General features: G+C 40.0%; 1 protein-coding gene across 3 annotated transcripts; it reads left to right on the top strand.

The window, feature by feature from the left end:
* Positions 1-1783: 1783 nt before the first annotated feature.
* On the top strand, positions 1784-19802 carry impdh2 (IMP (inosine 5'-monophosphate) dehydrogenase 2). 3 transcript variants are annotated; one of them, XM_005478367.4, is made up of 15 exons: positions 1784-2291; positions 3943-3991; positions 7404-7505; positions 7594-7668; positions 7939-8145; positions 8451-8538; positions 10190-10389; positions 10759-10849; positions 11140-11235; positions 14782-14853; positions 17299-17442; positions 17739-17883; positions 18263-18406; positions 19094-19177; positions 19417-19802. In XM_005478367.4, exons 1-15 carry the CDS (start codon positions 2194-2196, stop codon positions 19436-19438), a joined length of 1617 nt encoding a protein of 538 aa, XP_005478424.1. In that variant the 5' UTR covers positions 1784-2193; the 3' UTR covers positions 19439-19802. The 3 variants fall into 3 exon arrangements, with proteins under 3 accessions (XP_005478424.1, XP_005478425.1, XP_013126616.1); XM_013271162.3 differs by having other exon boundaries at positions 2182-2315; XM_005478368.4 differs by lacking the exon at positions 14782-14853 and having other exon boundaries at positions 1786-2291.
* Positions 19803-20619: the final 817 nt, after the last annotated feature.

Below are 20619 nucleotides of genomic sequence, written 5' to 3'. Positions count from 1 at the left end.
GGACCTATAGAGAGCTATGCATAAACTAATGCTACCAACCCTCAATGAACTGAATGAACTCTGTAAAAAAAAAAGTAGGCCAAAATTCCTCCACAACAATGTGTGAGAGACTAATAAACCCATAAAGAGAATGAATGCTTCAAGTTTATGGCTTCCAAAGGTGCTTCCACGAGCTACTGAGTCATAGCATGCACTCTTTCACACACTGCTGAAGTTGTATTTAACTTAAACGATTTTATTTTTGTCCTGATACATAAAACTTGACAATTAAAAAATGTTTTCAGAGAGGCTTTCAATGAAGACATACATGTTTTGTTAATAAATATACATATAAACAGGATTAAAATGATATATTCACAATCACTGTAATTTCTCGGGCACTGCATTGTTGACACAGTGCAGAAACCCTACTCTGACATTATCAGATTGGCACCTTGTTAAGTGCAGGGCCCACAGCGTCTGCTACAGCCTAAAATAGATAAGTGTAGTAGTGGGCCAAGATGATATCCACTGCCCCACTGCTCTGCTTGACCTTGCATGTGTCCTGGTTTCATATTTACACAGTAACATAGCTTGTATAGGGGGAAGAGGGCACCCTCAAGTGTTTACTTGGAGCAGGCACAATTTTTACTTTACAACAGTGTGTGGGGCTGATGATTGAGGTCAGATTAGCTGAGATTCATTTAGCTTTATGAAATTCATCAACATTGTCCACTATACCAGTGCAGATTACAGTAAGATAAGAAGATTTGGAGATTAAGTTAATTTTAGCTGCAAAGCCATAAAAGAAGGTCATGTTGATGTCACAGAATCAGAAGTCACAACAAATCTGTTTGTTTATATACCTGTTGGATCCTGAAGCCACGTGTCAGTAGTAACATACTGCATATATGGGTAAACGATTTTATTATCTCTGTATGTCGGCAGTGCCCACTAGCTGAAGAAATGTAAGGCAACACTTCCTGAAGAAGAAGAATTTAAAAAGAAAAAATATAAAAAGAAAATCAAAAAAAATATTTTAACTGTATTTTAGGATTGATTTTGAAATGTTTGTTTATGGTTTGGTCCTTATTTCAGAAGATGGAAATTTCCAGAGTGCCGCTCTCTATGTCTATGTGAGATTATAAACTGTACACGGGAATTTATTTTAATAAAAAAAACCCAAACAGTCATTTATAGACTACTAACTGACCAGCAAGCTCGTTGTATGAGCTGTCAACTAGACGAATAAACTTACCAGATTAAAGAATAACCTTGTTACTACTGTAATAATTTAAAATATGTAACCACCAAACATGTCCTTCACTCCTTACCTACTTTAGTTGCCACCTGGAACTTTTAAAAGGTGCTCAGGATACCTGGGGACTCTTTTGGTTTGAACACCTTCGGGGGGGGGGAAAAAAACAAAGGTTGGAAAAGACGCTATCGCATTTAATGTGTCACTCGTTACTTGTAAACTCTAGCCTTGTTAGACATCATTACATTTAAATAATATAAATTTAAATAATTATTTTCTGTTGGGATAACCTTGCCATACTATGTATTTTTTTTTTAAATTTTTTTAATCTCTCAGTGTACCCGGTAGGCTACAAACGAGAAACGCAAACAAACAGAAATCAGTGCAGCTGGATTTAAGCAGCACTGGAGCCCTAAAAATGTCAGAAATCAGTGTGTTATCTTCATAGGGCCTACAAGTCACCCGTATGCGAGTAAATACAACTTTGTGTCATTACTGAAGAGGAGCTTCATTAAATTCTCCAGCAATTAAATAATATATATGAGGGGGCGGGTCTTCCGGATGTGACGCCAGTGTCGGAAACGCTGTCAGACGGGAGTGATGCACGTGCTGGAGTTAGCTGCAGAGAGAACATGAGTACTTGTCTGTTGAGGTTGAAGAGGCTCGAAAAAGCAGCGAATTTCTCTCACGGTGCCGTTTTCTGGTCCTCTTCTTTTCATTAGCACACGCTCAGACTGCTAAGAGGGCGCACGGAGGAACCTGACGACGCACTGAAGGGTAACTGACCGAGGAGGAGAGCAGCTCGCGGCGCGAAAGAGGAAAGTTGTCGGTGTCTGAGCCGGTGCGGGTTGAGAGAGTGTTTGTGTGTTTCTGTATGCGCACCTCGGCAGCTTGTTAGGGTGATTTATTTATAGTCGAAGGCTGATAAGAGGACTGCTGAAGGCTGTTTGGACAGCATGGCGGACTACCTGATCAGCGGGCAAACCGGTTACGTCCCCGATGACGGGCTGACGGGGCAGCAGCTGTTCAACGGAGGAGACGGACTCACATACAAGTAAGGACCTTATCTCTATACCTGGTAAGCAGGCCAAGTTAACGCCAATCCTTTTGTATGGGTTTGTGTGTACCTCCCTGTATTAGACGTGTTGCCAAAGTCGGACTGGGCTAGCTAAGTTTGTACGTAAGTGGTTCATGTTTCTCAAAAGACATTATAGTAATATTATGAAGAGAAAACCAGGGTGTTACCTTATTGTTGCATTTATTATCGTGTAATAGGTGCATTATTGCTAGGGCTTACTTTTAGCTCAACGGGGATAGCGCCCCCTCAAAAAAGAGGATCCTACATTTCCCAGAATGCAATCAGTTTGAAGAACAAGAATTTGCTTTTGTGTGCCTGTGTTTTGTGTTGTTGGGGTTTTTTTTTCTTGTTTGTTTTGTTTTCAAGCAAGTCTAGTGGTATTTAAATATGAACTCACTGTTTAAATTTCGCGCCTTTTGAAAATCTCTGCCGTGTACGCAGGATTGAACGTTTCACGGTGAATCCACTGCCACTGTGTAACTGTGCAGCTGTATGTATTAGCAGGGAAATCCCAGATAAATTGTTCAGTGAGGTTTTGAAAGTCTCTATAAATTTTAATTGTTTTCACTTCATAAATCGCGCATTGTGTGTCAAAGGATCACTGGTGCCCTTCTAAGCTAATAATACTGGACCAGTCTGAGTTGAAGCCTATTGGAAATTAGAGGGGTGAACAGTCCTTGGGTGCACACACTTGCCCTAAATTTAGGCTCTGGCTCATGCAGTCCTGTGTTGTTATGCTGAACCCTGTGGACCCTGGCTATATTTAGAACGGCCTGGTAGTCCTCTGCACAACAAAAACAGTTTATTCTTTAATGAAATTGCTTTATTTACTCAGCAGGAAAAACTAAGAATCTGATTCACTGATTATCAAATCATCCACAAGATGACTCTGAAACTTTTCAGCTTTTTCTGTTTTTTTCCCCCCAAAAATCTGAATTTAATTATTTCTGACATTTTAGTAACCAAGCAATCCAATGATGAATTAAAACTATTTTTTAAGCAATTAAAGATTTCAAAACTGTTATATAATACAAACAAAATAAAATGAAAGCAAACACACTGTGTTTTAGTGTTTTTTTTCTTTTTTCTAAATGGGTAAGAAAATAAAGCTGTGTCAGCGAATCCTTTGACCCACTGGAACCCCAGGTTTAATCTATTTTAAATGCTGTTCATGCATAATAAAGTGCAGTGGCTTAATGACCCACATTTTCTCAGGTTGCATGGATGAACATGCTTTCATACCCTCAGTCTGTTTCTGGGCCTCGTTGCCTCTACTCTGCTCCATGTATGCTCTGCAGTCTTGTGAACATGACACTCACTGACGATCCCCGTCCAAGAAATTCATGTTATGTCCAGTTTGCAGTTGCATAAGATGTGTTCTTTTCTCAAATGCCATAATTACTTCTGAGCTTAAAAAAATCACCTGCTCAATATTTACTCAGTCATGTTCACTGTTTACAAAAAATACTTACAATTAGTGTATTATTCCTTTTAAATCTTGGAGTGAAGCCAGTTTAGTCAGACACTGGGGGTTAACGTGTTTGACATCTCAAAGGAAGCGTCAGAACTGTAGGCTGAAAAGATCTAAACTGTTTTTCAACCTTAACTGTTTTTGTTTCTGCCCCAGTGACTTCCTGATTCTGCCAGGCTACATTGACTTCACTGCTGATCAAGTGGTGAGTTGAGTCGACAGACGAATAATTGCCAACATGCAAAATCTGGTTAAAGCTGTTGTTGTAGTATTATACTAATCCAAGCTGGATAATGTTCAGGGTGGGAGCATATGAGGTGAGAGTGAGGATTATGAGCTGTGTGCCTCCCATCTCTAATGTTATCTCACAGTGCTTCCAAAAATCGCACAGTTTGTTTTCACTTTAAAGAGACTCCGTAACTTTTTGTAAATGCTGTCACTGTGACGTTCAGGGGACACCAACTAACTACAAAACTGGGAAACTGAGGTGGTGGCACACCTATCTAAAGTTTACTAACTTTAGCCTTCATGAGCTGCTGGTCATACCAGACCAAGTAAGGTTGTAGCAGAGAAACTCCTGTGTTTATTGCTCTGGAATGTTGTGCTCTGAGAAATGTCACCAAAGGCTGCACCAGCATAAACCCATACAGCACCGTGACTCACAAGGTTAAAGGCGTCTGGGGGCAGAAAATCTGATAGTGTTTGATTGAAATGAACATTTCTCTAAGGTGGTTAAGTTACTTCTACTTCTTTTTATCTTATTACTTCTACTTTTTGTCCTTCTCTTTGTGAACACAATAACTTGAGAAGTATCGAATGAGTTCTTAGTAGAGGTGTAGAGTGGGGTCATGTTGTTAGCTTAGTCATTGTCTTAATGATTTGTTGGTTGGAAATTGACAAAAAGCCTTATAACTTAGAAACTATGATTCTTACAAGTGTGGTGTGCGTTCTTAACATATAGAAAGTACATTATAAAGATTAAAATTATTTCACTTTTGTCCTTTGACTTCTCCTCCTTCAAGGTCAATAGATTGATCTGAAGGTCTAGAGCTATATAAAATGATAGGCAACATTTTGTCAACATGGGATATTTTTGATTATATTGATTCATTTTATTATGACCTTTTTATGTAGAGTACAATAACAGGTTATAATTGTTTTAATACAAAACAGTTAGAATACATGTGCAGCATTTCTGAATACATTTTTCTTTTTTAAGCAAAAACTTGTGATCTAAAGCTTTTAATTTGCTCTTTATTATTAAACAGTTAAACTTAATTTTACCAAACAGTACAATGAATGTTACAGATGTACTATAGCCATGTAAAAACACAATTATTCTCAAAATTAGGGGAAGTATATTAAAATGGGTTTCAACAGTGCAAAAACCAAAAGCATGCACTTTGCACTTGTTTTTACTGCACTACACACTCCAGTACGTTGAAAAAAAAACAAAGGAGAAAAATGAATACATAGAAAACACAATACTAGTCCCATAAAAGTAAATACTGGCCAGAGACTGAGCTGCCGTGGTGGAGATTTGCGCTCTTGGAGTCTGTCTTGTTTAGGGATGGGTATTGATAAGATTTTAACGATTCCGATTCCATTTTCGATTCTGTTTAACGATTCGATTCTTTATCGATTCTCTTATCGATTCTTGTTTTTAAAAAGGAGAACACTAAGGTCGATTAGCTTAGAACTGTTTTATGTCTTCTCTTTCAACAAGATAGAAATTTAGGAGTAACATGGCCTTACAAACCCAACAATGAGATCTTAAGAGATCCACAGCCTATGGCTCTTCAATGGGGTGTCACAGGGTCCCCGGGGAAAATTGTAAACGTAAAATAATAAAATAAATATTCTTCTGTAGCAATAACAAAGTATAACATAAATTATTCTGTAGCAATTACACACGAATATCCAGTAATGTCCCTGCCTACAATTAAACACATTCACTTACCATCTGCTGTGGCAAATGGCTGCAAGGTTTTGACCACAAACTAGTCACTGCTCGGTGACATTCGGGCCTGAAAAGAGACGCTACCGGTAGACTGCAGCGACAACTGCCAGCGAGCGCCAGCCAGACTCTGTCTGTCTGTCTCATCATGGTCACCTAAATGCACAATGGCAGGTTTTGTAATAAAGCAGATCGCGCTAACATAATATGCACTGTTAGTTGATTATTTACCTGCCGCATTAACGGGAGAGGACGTGCAAACGTTACCGCTGCTGCTGCTGGGTTGAGATTCACGAGTCCGGAGCGGAATTAAAGACATTCATTTAAGTTCATCGCGTGTTTTGTGAGCAAATGCTTTTGCATATTCGTAGTGTTTCCTCCCTTAATGAAATATCTACTTTGCAAGTATTGCAAGTTGCCCTGTTGTCATCCGTTCTCGTAAACTATAAACAAACTTTTAAGCGTTTGAGCCGCTTAGGCGCCGTGTTTCCTGCCAGGTACACTCCGACGCTCCGCAACGTGGTGACGTCATTCGGGGCAACTGGACTCGATAAGGGAATCGTTTGCAAAAATGGCAAACGATTCCAAGGAATTGAAACAGTGGGAACCGGTTTTCGTTACCCATCCCTAGTCTTGTTCATCTTAGACTTGGTTCATGCAACATCATAACCACATTTGTGTCAGAGCTGGAGTTTCCTTTTGTTATTGACATAGAAAGCAGCAGTTTGACCAAATATATGTGTAACTTGGTTAATATGCATCCTTTTTACAATGCACATTTAAACAGTAGCTCTGAACTATTTTTTTTTGTTTAGCTAGTTTTGGTGTGTTCATGTTTGGACTGGACTGTTGTAACGAAGGAATTTCTTCCATGGTGATTTTAGATGGCTCAGCATGTTGAGATATGCTGTATAAGCATTCCTTATGTTCTTTTAGTTTTAGGGTGACCGATGCATTGGTCTTGCATTTCACTGAGCAAGCATTCACTAGGACTGTTAGTTTGGAGGCCTAAGGTCACCATGACCCCACAAAACATGTTTTTGGGCATAATTCAAGAGTTTTGCGCAAATATCTATTAAAATAAAAGTAAGCAATGGACAATGTATTTCAAAAAGGATAAAAGTCACTTGCATCTCTCATATGGCTTTGAATTGAAACTGAGCATTTAGTCCACTTTGTAAAAAATAGTTTGTATCAGAAAATTTAAAAAAATATTGTCTGGTCCTTTTTCCACCATAAGAACATGTTAAATTTACTCCACAGTCACACGGATTAAAAACAGTATGTTGTGTCCTATTGACATATACTATTGAAGCATAGCTGTAAGTTGAAGTACTTCTGTCAGCTGGAAAACAGTCAGATGGCGGTAAAACACCTCAGACGACATGATTATCCTGTAAGTGCCATTCATAAATCTGTTTAGTTGCCTTTCTTCACTTCAAATATTTAACTATCTAAACACACACAGAACATGACATGACATGTTTTGTGCTGGTATGTTGTAACAAACGGATACATAGCGTCAAGTGTTTTAATATCCCAAACAATGTGATGTTGTAATGCCACAACCATCGAACTGAAACTGGTTAAATATTTCCACCTCTGCTTACCCCACTGTGTGAGGCTTGAAAGGTTAAACTGAGTGTTTCTATGTATGTAGGACCTGACATCAGCGCTCACCAAACAAATCACCATGAAGACCCCCTTCGTCTCCTCTCCTATGGACACTGTCACTGAAGCCAACATGGCCATCGCTATGGCAGTGAGTATAACAACCAAAGGCATTTATTGTTCTGCCATCACATCTGGCCATCCTCAGGCACACACACATGTGTTCTCTCTCCTTGCAGCTAACAGGCGGTATAGGCTTTATTCACCACAACTGCACTCCAGAGTTTCAGGCTAATGAAGTTCGCAAAGTCAAGGTAGTGATTCTGTGTTCAGTCTCTCTCTTGTCTTTTTTTTTTTTTTTTTTTTTTTTTGCATGTTTATTTTCATCTTTCTTGACTCATGTGTCTTTTTTTGTGTGTGCATTTGTAGAGCAGTGTATTTGTCTGCTTCCCAGCTTATAGAGTATAGGCAGTGATTCCTTTATGTTCCCTTCATGGCTCCTTTTCTTGCTCCCTCTTTACTTTTCCACATCCCCATCCTCTTTTTTTCCCCTCCTCATTTCCTTCCTTCCCTTCCTTCTCCAGCGATATGAGCAGGGCTTCATCACAGATCCTGTGGTGATGAGCCCCAACGAGCGAGTAAGGGATGTCTTCCAGGCCAAGGCACGCCATGGGTTCTGTGGCATCCCTGTCACAGATAACGGCAAAATGGGCGGCAAGTTAGTGGGCATCATCTCATCCAGAGACATCGATTTTCTGAAGGTGGAGGACCACGACCTTCCACTGAGTGAGGTGGGCATGCAAAAAAATTGGCCTTGATAAACTGACATTTTCATTACATTGTGAGACTTCAGAGTCTTTAATGGTTTTTTTGCATTGTTGCACTCTAAGTACATTAAAGTGGAACGAGCAGAGGAACCCTTTCTCCAATTTCCATTTAATTTTCATAATCAAGCTGACAGAGTGGCAAACACATGGCACTTGAAGCATACACAGCTACAAATATATCCGCAAGATTTTTTTTCTTGATCTTGAAATTTTACACCTCAAACTGCTCTAGAGACACTTTCTTAGAAACCTTTGTAATCTTCTCACAGGTGATGACAAAGCGAGAGGATCTGGTGGTCGCCCCTGCTGGAGTGACTCTGAAAGAAGCCAATGAAATCCTCCAGAGGAGTAAGAAAGGTGTGTAGGTTGTTTCGTGTAAGACCTGATAATGTGATGATGAAGCCGGGCCAGTTGATTAGATTTTATCCTTGATCATAATTTTGGCTTTCCACAATTGCGGGAACGTGATTGACTGATAATGTGAATGTGTGCCCTGCTGGTTGAACACAAAGCAAATCAAGCAGCCCCCAAATCACTGCCTGACGGTGTGCCAGCACATACCAGTCACCGCTGTTTCCTGCATGCTGCAGCTTGAAGTTTCCTGGATGTACTCTGAATGAGTGACACTACAAAGACAGATAAACAACAGATATCAAACAGTCAAAACAAATAGCAAAAGTCTGGCACAGCAAAAGGCAAAGAGGTTGTTATTCTAAACAGATCTTCATCCATTGTTTGGAAATACTTTGGATTTAGTGTGATCTGCAAAGCAATAAACTAACTTCTTCAACCACCTGAAAACACTTCATTAACTGTGGTAAAATGATTTCATGAAGGCAGAGGGGGGAAAAATGCCATGTCTAAGCTGACACTGGCTGAGTCACGTTATCCAGTGTCAGCGCAGACATCCATAAAGGGTGAACCTGAGCAGCCCATCAGCACATCTGTCCGGGTTGCGAAGACTCACTGAAATCACCAATACAACTGCATCGTCCAGTCAGTGTAGGGGACAAGAGATATGTTATCCCCTTATGCAATGGTTTTCCCAATGTGGGGTAGACCTGCACTGTAAGCAAACTGTGGAAGGGGGAACAAATGGGATCTCACAGCCACTGAGTTCTGCTAGAGCTCCACCGATATATCAGCTGGCTGATAGATGAAATTGTAAAAACTAAAAAACACCTTTCAGCCATGTTAATGTTGCACTGTTTGTCCACCAGAGGGCACTTTGTAACGTCCCTTTTGGGGGCACCTCAGAACAAGCTGATCTAAGCAGAATTTTGCAGAGTGTAAATGAGTAACCCATGACTTGTAGTGACAGTAAAACAAGATCATTTTTAAACTGCTTTGTCATTATTTTCTCAGTAAGGACTCATAACTACACATAATAATTGTTATGGGAATCAGTTTCATGTGTCTGAAAGGGGGAAAAACAAAATCAGCCAATGTTGGATTTTCAAATCGCCAAATATAGAGTAGAAATATTGTTATTGCTCTTAAAAATCTTGTATCTGTTGGGCTCTTTGCTAAATTTTATTCACATATGTCATGCTGGTACAGTGAATGGAATGAGGCTATTTTTCTTTGTGGAGATGTCTTTAGGTGAGATGAATAGACGTCTTATTGTTTTGCAAAGATTTTTTTAATAGGAATATAATGCAGTGTAAAAGTGACCGCAGTATTCTGTTTTTTGTGGAAAAGTTTTTGATTTATTTTTCTTTCAAAAGATGCCCTGAATTTAGTTGATGAGGATCAGTTTTATTTTTCTGTAATAATAATTTGTACATTAGCTGGAATGTAGCACAACACTGGATGTTAAAGCAGTGCTTTGTTTACCTGACAGTGCAATAAAAGTATTTTTTGCACAAAAATCTGTGAATAATCATGATCATAATTTTGGCTATTATCACTTAGCCCTATGATGGGGAAAAAATGTACCAAGGAACAGGGTAAGCTGCTTCTAAGTGCACACATGAGCATGCTTTCATGCCTTTGGTTCCTCCTGCAGGTAAATTGCCCATAGTGAATGAAGAGGGGTCCCTGGTGTCCATCATCGCTCGCACAGACTTGAAGAAGAACAGAGACTTCCCCTTAGCTTCCAAAGATTCTCGGAAACAGCTGCTATGTGGTGCAGCCATCGGCACACATGATGACGACAAGTACCGGCTGGACCTGTTGGTGCAGAGCGGCGTGGATGTGGTTGTACTTGTAAGGACTTCTAATGTGCTTTTTAGAAGCGTGGAATGTTTCTAGTGCAAGGTTTGGGGGTAATTAAGTCGTGTTGAAACTGGGGACGGGGCTTAAACTGGGACCAATTTTTGGTTTTGTCGTGCAGGTAAGAGTGAAGAGGGCCTTGGTCCCTGACAAATATTTAACTAAAACCACTTAATGAAACAGTCTGCATAACCATGGAATCAGAAAAGAAAATGCAGTCGCTTGGATGAAGGACAGAGTAGACCTGCCAATGAATGTTTAGAATACACTGTTTTTTGTTGTTAAGGGGTTATCTTCGATCTGGGTGAGTCTTCATGTCTTTGAATGGGAAGATCATGTTATGTTTCATCTCTCTACCTCCAGGACTCATCTCAGGGCAACTCGATCTTCCAGATCAATATGATCAAATATATTAAAGAAAAGTACCCCAACCTGCAGGTCATCGGTGGCAATGGTAACTTCACTTTACACACACTAACATTTTCATATGTAAAATATTCAGAGAACGTGTTTTCTTTAATCACTATAGAATGGATGCTGTTTTCTATGTATGCACTTGTCAGAATTGTCTATGATAAAGGCATATTGTGGAAAGGGGGAGCGAGACATCCTACAGTTGTTCACAGCCAGTGGGCTTGAGTGTTGAACAATCATGTCTTTGATTTTAATCGATGCTCATTGATCTGTTGCTTGTGGTGAAAATTACTGTTTTTTCTCCTCTGTGTCTCACCCTGTCTGTGGCAGTCGTGACTGCAGCTCAGGCCAAGAATCTGATTGATGCAGGAGTGGATGCACTGAGAGTGGGGATGGGCAGCGGCTCCATCTGCATCACGCAGGAAGGTGAGTGACTGAAGGCAAAGCTGTACAGACAGCAGGCACATCACTTCCTGCTTCCTTTTATAAAACGGCTCTCAACCAGTCTGAAGCCTTTGATCTGTTTGGTGTAGCAGGTACTGCCACAAAATAGCAGCAGTAAAGTTCTGCAGCAAAAAACAATACTTAAAGTCTGCTTTGCTTGATGAACCCTAAAGCAAGAACGGAAAACTTTCACCCCGTGTAGTATATCGTATTGAAGGACAATCAATTCTGTATTTTTGTGTACTTTATGAGATTCCTGATGGAAACGTGAGCATTTCCAGTTGCTTAGTTTGTTGACATTGTTTTGCTGCATTCAGGGGTAACTGTTGTTGACAGTTCTGACCCTTTCTACTATCTGATGTCTGATCATCTTTGTACATCATAGGCCGTGAAACATTTATGCTGCAGCTTCATTTTATTATAGAAAATAATAATCAATTATTATGGTTTCTGCATTGATTACTCAAATTGGGCATAAAGCTGCAGTGCTAGTGGACTTTAAGTCATCCTTTGTGAACTTGTCCTCTAAGTTAGACAATGTGCAGCCTGCAGTACATGATTATGGTTTTAAACTAATGTTCATTGAGATGTTTTATTTACACTGGGACATCTATTTAGTACTTAAGTTATGGATCTGTGGAGCTGCTATTATTGTGTGTAGCAGGAGTTTGGGTCAGGAAGTTGAAGTTGTTGGTGGATATACTGCGGTCACTTTTTGGGGGGAATGGGGCCTAGTGGGTGGGAGTGAGAGGTACTGCTCAGTTTGTTTGTTTTGCTTTTTGTATTTGTTTTATTTTTAATTTATTTCTTTAATCGTGATACTAAATCTAGCCCGCTTTTCATACACTCCTTTTTTATTGATTTGGTGAAGAGTATCAGCATCACCCCATTAGCATCAGTTTTGTACTAATACTGAGATTCTTTTACTTAAAACTTGGTACACGTCAGGCTTACCCACTCTCACCTTTACTTTTCGCTTTAGCAGTAGAGCCTCTCTCAGCCACCTCTAGGAACTTCTTTGTTCCAAGGGGTGATTTGTAGTGGCATAGTGCACAGGATTGCTTTATATGCAGATGATTTATTATTAGGTGAATTGTTGGATTTGTAACATATCTGCTATTATGGAATCACTTTAAAATTTTGTCTCTTTCTCCCATAAACCTTGATACACAGGAGCTTAGACAAAACTGAGCTACCTTTCTGTCTAACTTTTTCTGGCTTTAAGTATTTAGGAATGCATATCAAGCTCTGCAAGCTGCAAAGTTTAATCCTTTGTTGTAATTGCCTCTGTGGGGGGGAAAAAAAATAAATAAAATTGGTATCAATTCCAGTGCCACCTTAATTCTGTCTCTGCATCTGCTCTGGCCCCAATCTGTAATAATCACCCCCCCTCTTCCTTTCATATATGCGCAAGAAAAGGAGTCGATGTTTTCAATATAATTTTACAACAATTTTCTCGGTTTTTAGTGATATGTCTTTTGTACAATTTGCCCTCATATTTATTCTGCTATTTTCAAATAAGACACACTGCATCCTCTGCTTCCCCAGAGTTTCTATGTCAGCCCCCTAAGCATTTGTGGGAGGACTTATTTGAGTTGAAATCTCACAGTAAGGCTCTTATCTCACGAATGTATACTTTCATTACTGCATTGGGCAATTACTCAACCAAAAAGATCACTTCCAGTTGAGAAAAGGAACCGGGTCTTAAATTTGGGGAAGATTACTGGGAAAAAGTAATTGATGGTATTCATACCTCATCCTCATGTGCAAGACTCTCCCTTACTTAGTTTAAGACGGTAAATGGATTGTATACGTCAAAATCAAGACTATGTAAAATATATCTTGGCATCCTCGACAGTGCGGCAGATGTATTACGTCTCTCTGTGATTTAACTCGCCTGCCTTACACTTCAGTCATACTGGACTTTTTGTCGGCACATCGTAGAATTTTGCGTTCCTCGAAAGCTCTTCACCCTCCAGCTACATCACTTTGGCTGAATGTTAGTGAGGTTTTATAGATGCAGCAGCCTTTTTTCATTTATTTTAATTCCTTGAAAACATTTGCACCTGGCTAACTTTGAGTGTCATGTTTTTATTTTATTTTTTTTATATTAGGTCAGACTTTGGGATGGGGATTGGTTATAAGCTGTTTAGTAGTTTCCAAAAAAGCTTCACATTGTTAATGGCTTGAACTGTATTGATTTATACCTTTTTATATCGCTTGTTTTTGTTGAGCCTGATATGTCAAACTAGATTAGATAAGAAAATTCTATAATTGGTATTTAAAAAAAACAAAAACCCCAATGTAAAGAAATGCAAACTTTGTGTAAAACAAACAGCAGTGCTACAATGAAAATCTACAGTAAAGCTACAGAAGTTAAAAAGTGTACGTGTGCAGACTGACTGAACCTGGTATGTTTAAATGAGGCAGCTTGCGGAAGGCTGACAGCAGCTGTCCTACTTTATATGGCAGCGATACCTGCAACAACAGGGGTGCGTCTAAAGGGGGGTATGGGGTGTACTAGAGCATATTTATTTCAAGACTTAAGTGATGTTATACTGCAGATTTAGATTAATATAAAATGTAAATTATGAATTAAATTGTACCAATATTTATGAATACAAATGAAAGCTTTTTCTTAATATATAGGCCACTAAGAATATACAAACCACTAAAACTCTCAGCCACTGACCTGGCATTGTTAGCTTGGACACTGAATTATAAGTAGTTGTTGTTATTATTATTGTTATTATTATTAACGTCACTCATCTGAAGGTCTGCTTTCTGCAGCAGAAAAAGTATCAAAGCACGGGGCCTCAGAAGATCTGAGAATTTTTATATGCTCATGTTTCTTCATTGCACACAGCACATGCTCCTATAGAGGCTCACACATATACATACATACATACATACATACATACATACATACATACATACATACATACATATTTATTTTTGCATCAAAGCCTTTGAAGAAGGCTTTTTATTTTATGCCCTAGTTTATGTTATGTTTACCTTGTTTTATTGGGGTTTTTTGTAAATGAATAATTACAAAATATTTTGGTTAATAAGACAAGTACTTATCTGATTATTTGATTAATTGGTTGAATGATTGATAGAATTGCTAGCTGCAGCTCTAATCCTGACTGTTTGCCTTTTGGAAATGAGGAAAGCTTTTCATTTAAACTCAGTTTAAATGTTGAAACTGAGTCAGTCTGTCACTTTTATGAGTTTTGTCTGTCTGGTGTAGTGAGGCTCTGTCTCTGCTCCTTGTTTCTGACTGCACTTGTCTCTATGTTGACTATGATTCTTGTGATATCATTAGGCATTTCTTGTTCATTTCCTTTTGCTTTTATTCTGTTTTGCTATCATCTTCATCTTGCCATCTTCTTACCTTCTGCCTTCCTTTCTGTCTGCTTCCTGTTCTCTCCCCTACTTCTCACCCTGGTGCGTGTACGTGCGTGTACGTGCGTGTGCGTGCGTGCGTGTGCGTGCGTGTGTGTGTGCGTGCGTGCGTGTGTGTGTCAGCTCCCCTCAGTGTACCACCAGCTATAAAGCTCCACAGCCCCAAAACCCCAACTACTGTTACGGGATACTCCAGTAAGTTCCCCTGCTGGTGTGCACTAGGCTCGGTTTGGCTCCATCATCACAGTGTGTCTTTTCCCCCCACCCACCCCCACAGCCTGCTGCATTAATTGGGGTTCAGCTTTGCATCTGTAGGTGTAGTAGGGTTTTAGAAGTTGGCCTTTGGGGTTTTGGGGTTTTTGCTTGTTCGTGTGTCCACACTAATCTGTCGATCACGCTGAGTGAATGTTGCTCTTCTTCCACCCACTTTCCTGACCTTTTTGATTTCTGTTTGACGCCATCAGATCGAGACACAAATGTAAAGATACTATTGGTGAGATAGTGGCTGGGTTCAAAGGCCACTGCTTATTGTGTTAGGCGTCTCATCCATGTCTAACACACATTCCTAACATTGGAACAAAATCAAAAGCAGAGGATTACTAGATGGTGTGACTAGCTACCACAGGGTGTCTCTGTTCAGCACTTGTGGTCATGTTTGTGGGCTGGTTGGGACAGACTTTGCTTAAGGGCATAAATGATAAGAATTAATCACCTTTGTCTACAATGTGGGAAAAGATGTTAAAGAAGTCGCTGCCACTGTTTGAAAATTAATCTGCACTCACCTGCTTTGTGGGCTCATTTCTGCTTTGACCCTGCTTTTCATGAGTCAAAACAGAGTAGAATAGTAAAGCTTCGTAGCTTGAACCTGTTCAGCTTCACTGTTTTAGAGTATGGCCATCGCATATGATAACAGTTCCCTCTGAAACGTTTTTGGTTTTTTTCACTGAATAGAAGCAGAGTAGAAAATAAATAGGGATCCAGTATTTCCCCACATAATCAGATTAAAGAACTGCCACTTTATTGAGCACTAGATTTTGACTCGTCTTGGTCTTAAGCTGGGGACACGAGTCCTTCCGCTCCGCAGCCTTGGTGAGCTTGGCAGTTTTTCTAGTTGTTCACCTGCTGGAGGCTGTGGTTTTGGTGGTTCTCCAGCTTGCAGCAGAAGCACTCTCTTCGCCAGCTGCAGTCCAAGATAGCGTCCGAGATCCTCTCTAGAGGGAGGCAGCTGATTGATATCAAGGGCTGCAACAACGGCAACCCGGAAAGATTGAACAGCCAAAACCTGGTTGGCAGTAAATATACCTTGCTGGCCCTCCCAAATAAGTCTGTGTGGGGGAAACACTGGAATCATTAGTGCTGGTAAGTACCTTGCAGTCCTGAGTTGGAAGGAAATGACGAGTTCAGCGGTTTAATAAAAGGAATTGGGATGTTGGGATATTTGTGCTTCGGCACTTTACTTCAGTTGCTTAATATTAGAGTAGTTGATCTTTTGAAAGATGGCTTTGAAATCCACTGAAGAGTCCTCTTCAGCTACAGGCAGCGTGTATTATGAGAGTTTGATTCTTAGAGCAGTGTGGTATTTCTCTGCTGATGTGACAAATTTAACTTCCTCATTTTCACATTTAACAAACATAACAGACATGTTCCCAGTTTGTCTGCTCATTCACTTTGTTTCTTTTTTCTAAACGTTGAACACTTTATCCTATTATTAGTCAGTGGAGATTATTTTTCCTCATGCCTACTCAAACTGTCAGACATACGAAAGAACAACGGTTAAATGATGGAAAAGCTGAGTTTTCCAAACTGAGGCCAGTTCTTTAGCTAAATCTGTCATAGCGTGGTGTTATCGGCTGATTTTTAAGCAACTTAAACCACTTAAGCTTAAAGCTAATTCTCCATACAAAATGTGAGGAGCAGGTGTAAAGTAAAAATGTTGGCCATCACACAGCCTCTGTCACTGAAGGCAACAGACTGAAGCAATCCCCTGCATTGTTTACAGATTGAATTCAATTCAATTTTATTTATATAGCGCCAAATCCTAACAACAGTAGTCTCAAGTCGCTTTATATTGTAAGGTAGACCCTAATACATTCAGAGAAAAAAACCCAACAATCATATGACCCCTTATGAGCAAGCACTTCAGTGACAGTGGGAAGGGAAAAACTCCCTTTTAACAGGAAGAAACCTCCGGCAGGCTCAGGGAGAGGCGGCCATCTGCTGCAACCCCAACCGGTCGCATTGATGAACTGTTTGTTTTCTTCTGCTGGCTGTAAAGCTTGATTGATTTTTAGTTTGATTAGTTTTTATTTTAATGACAAAATTACTTTTCATAAGGTTTTATCAGCCTGAGCTTGCTGCTAAAGGACACATTAGCAAGATGGCGCATACTGCTAGGCTTAATCACAATTACATTAATGTGGATAGCTGAGTTGTGCTTGGTTTGGTGGTTGCAAGCTGCATAAGATTTTTAAAAGGCTGATATTAGCTAAAACCTCAGGATCAAGCTTAGTGAAGACAAGTTGGTGCATCTGGCTCCAGTTGTGTGTTTACAGTAGGTGGAGGTTCTTTACAGGGCACCTTCCTCAGTTGTACCTGTTTAATCCACCTTCATCTGTTTTTTTCCTCCTCTCTCCTCGTCAGTGCTGGCATGTGGCAGACCCCAAGCCACAGCTGTCTATAAGGTTTCAGAGTATGCCAGGCGTTTTGGCGTTCCGGTCATCGCTGACGGCGGCATCCAGACTGTTGGCCACATCGCAAAGGCCCTAGCACTTGGAGCATCCACAGGTATGGATTTGATTGTCAGGTGAACATGCACTGAAGCCATGTCGAATAAGAAAGAAACACGTGATTTTTATCTTCTCGTTTTATTACTGAAGAACTGTTTAAAAAAAATTTAAGATGCAACATAATAACTGCACCCTACAGTTAGTGAGGAGGTAAAGCCTGACTGTGGATAGAGCAAATTTAAAAAAAACCATCACCTCATTGTTGTAATCTTGGCACAAAATTTTATCTTGCCTTTTTTGTTTTTTAACATGATAGTTACTGAAACATTTAACTTTCTTTTTCTATGTGTCCAGTGATGATGGGTTCTCTGCTGGCTGCTACTAGTGAAGCTCCTGGTGAATATTTCTTCTCTGATGGCATCAGGTTGAAGAAATACCGTGGCATGGGCTCCCTGGACGCCATGGACAAAAACCTGGGCTCCCAGACTAGATACTTCAGGTATCAGTAATATAATAAGGGGCTGTCCAACTTACACAGCCAGTCTGCCTGTCACGTTGTTGGGCCTTTCTTTGCCAGTTTTCCCCAGCAGACAACACTTCCTCATTTCATTTTCAGTGGTTTGCAGAACACAGCTGTTGTACTGCTATGTGGTGGTAAAGAATGATGAGCCTGCTAGAAAAGCATGGCGCTGGCATTTTACTTTAAAAAACAAATCTTCATCTAATAGACAACCCCGAACAAACTTACAAAGATGTTCACTGAACAAACTGGTCTAAACAGGCTGTTGAAGGTGATATGCTATCAGTGAGCAGTAGGTTGCCTAACAAGGGGTTCTCTCCACACTACTCACTCCTTTCTCCCTCCTCTCCCCTCACAGTGAGAACGATAAGATTAAAGTCGCTCAGGGTGTTTCCGGAGCTGTGCAGGACAAAGGCTCCATCCACAAGTTTGTTCCTTACCTGCTCGCTGGCATTCAGCACTCCTGCCAGGACATCGGAGCCAAAAGCCTCACCCAACTCAGGTAAAAACACAAACATGGATCTGTCAGTGTTAACGCTGCACTCTGAGAGCACCCAAACAGCCACACCAGAAGAAAAATGGATGTTTAAATACTCAGAAGCAAGCCAATAAAGCAAGTGATTAAATGTCCAGTGATATTTGAAGCACAAATCATGATCGATCAATCAATTATAATGGCTGTCTGGGCTTTCCCTGCAGTATGAATTTTACTGTGTCTAAATACACTGCTGTAAATGAACACTTTAATTTGTACATCATACAGAAAGAAGGTTTTGAACTTTTGTTTTTTGCTTTTATCAGATAGCACAGCGGGGAGTAGACAGGACAGCTGGGAGAGAGTGTGGGGGAAGATGGGGGGCCAAACTGGTGCCCAACAAAAATCTTTGTAGCTTTTTTTTGCAGAAATGTTTTTGACAACAAATACATTCATAGTTATAGGAAAAAAGGAATTCATTATGAAAATTGAATCTGATGTACTTGACACATTTTGAAAATCACATTAGTGTGATGTGGCTAACCAAGTACAGTCAGGTGTATTACAAGTTCTATAGCTTGACCATTAACTTGTATTTCACAGAAATTTGATGTCCAGCTTTATTCTTATTTCCTTAAGCTTTATATTGTACTTAATTTCTTACCACTGATATCTGCTGTCGTCTAACAGCTGTTTTCTTTTTTCCTTCTCCAGAGCCATGATGTACTCTGGAGATCTGAAATTTGAAAAGAGAACATCATCAGCTCAGAAAGAAGGCGGAGTCCACAGCTTGCACAGGTACACACACACACTGGTTTTCCTCAGTACAAATCCACTCTGTTTTGCTTAGTTTCATATTTCATGGTCTTCAAATTTCCTAGTTTCGTGTCTTACCACAACCATACAAGCCTTCAGTTAAACTTCCTCTTTAGCGCCTGCATTCAGGCCACTGCTGCGTCTGTCTTAACAGGAAACCTCAGGGAGTATCGTGGATAAGTCGTGTGATCTTTTCTTCTCACACTCTCTTTCTCCCACAGTTACGAGAAACGTCTCTTTTAAGGAGAAGCTTGTCTTCTGATGGAGAATCCTTCCAACAAACATTATGCAAAAACACTACTTGCCAGATCATCTGATAGCTGTATTTGACGCACACCCACAACTACACTTCTCATTAGAGTAGTCTGTAAAGATCAACCTCTCTCAAACTCCACTCTTCCAGTGATCCATTAGTCTTCCTGCCAGTGTCATCTATGCATCGTCTGTTTTAAATGTGAAGGACGGAATTAAAGCATTTCAATGAGTGCACGGGTGATTGAGTCATGAAAATATCCAGTGCTTGTTATGTTGTTTCAAAGTATTTGAACCCTGCTGTGTCCATTTCAAGAGGAAAAATGTCCAGTAATAAAGCATGTGTTTTTCATAAGTGGCTGTGGTCTGTTTTTGTTTAATTGTACAACTTTGCTAAAACTTTAAAGAATCCTTATCTAGTAACTCGTGACCTGCATGTTCTCATGTTACCTGAGGGAAGAGAAAAGAAAAGGATGTGCTGCAGCTTGTAGATGAGAAACTGTCTGTTCTAAACCGACCATTTAGTTTCTGTTCATCTAATGTAGGGAAGCAGTGAAGCCGACCCATTCATTTCAACTTCGTTAATAGCAAGAACTGACGGCCATCTGTGTGCCAGTTTCTACACACTTTATATCATCATCCACTCAATTTACACCATTTAAGTCAGACATTAAAAACAGGCTTGTTTTAGAGTAATTTCTAATTTTATGTTTGATAAACGGGGTCATAGTCATCCACACGAAATATTCTTTTTCAATGTGATTTGAATAATAGTAATTTTCTTTGATCCCTGTGGGGAAATTCTTCTCTGCATTTAAGCCATTCACTCAGTGAAGCAGTGGGCAGCCACTGGGCACACGGGGAGCAGTGTCTAGGGACAGTACCTTGCTCAGGGTAGCTGTTCAGTGGATTCCAATCCCCGGCCTTCCGATCATGGGGCGACCACGCTACCTACTGAGCTATCCCTGCCCCTAATAGAGTTGTTCAAAATTTGTACATTTATATGCTGAGCTGACCTGAGAAGGTTGCACTGAAGAACTGGAACTAAACATCCAACTTCAAAACATCATGTAACAAACAGTTTAAAAAAAAAAAAAAGCCTTTCAAAGTAATTCTTTACAGTTTGCATCAGGACAGAGAATATTAATCAATCTTAACATGCTGTAATGCTA

Source organism: Oreochromis niloticus, linkage group LG20 (genome assembly GCF_001858045.2).
Source record: "Oreochromis niloticus isolate F11D_XX linkage group LG20, O_niloticus_UMD_NMBU, whole genome shotgun sequence".
Taxonomy (NCBI): Eukaryota; Metazoa; Chordata; class Actinopteri; order Cichliformes; family Cichlidae; genus Oreochromis; species Oreochromis niloticus.
Note: the sequence above shows the minus strand (reverse complement) of the source record. Positions and strands in the feature narration are given on the sequence as shown.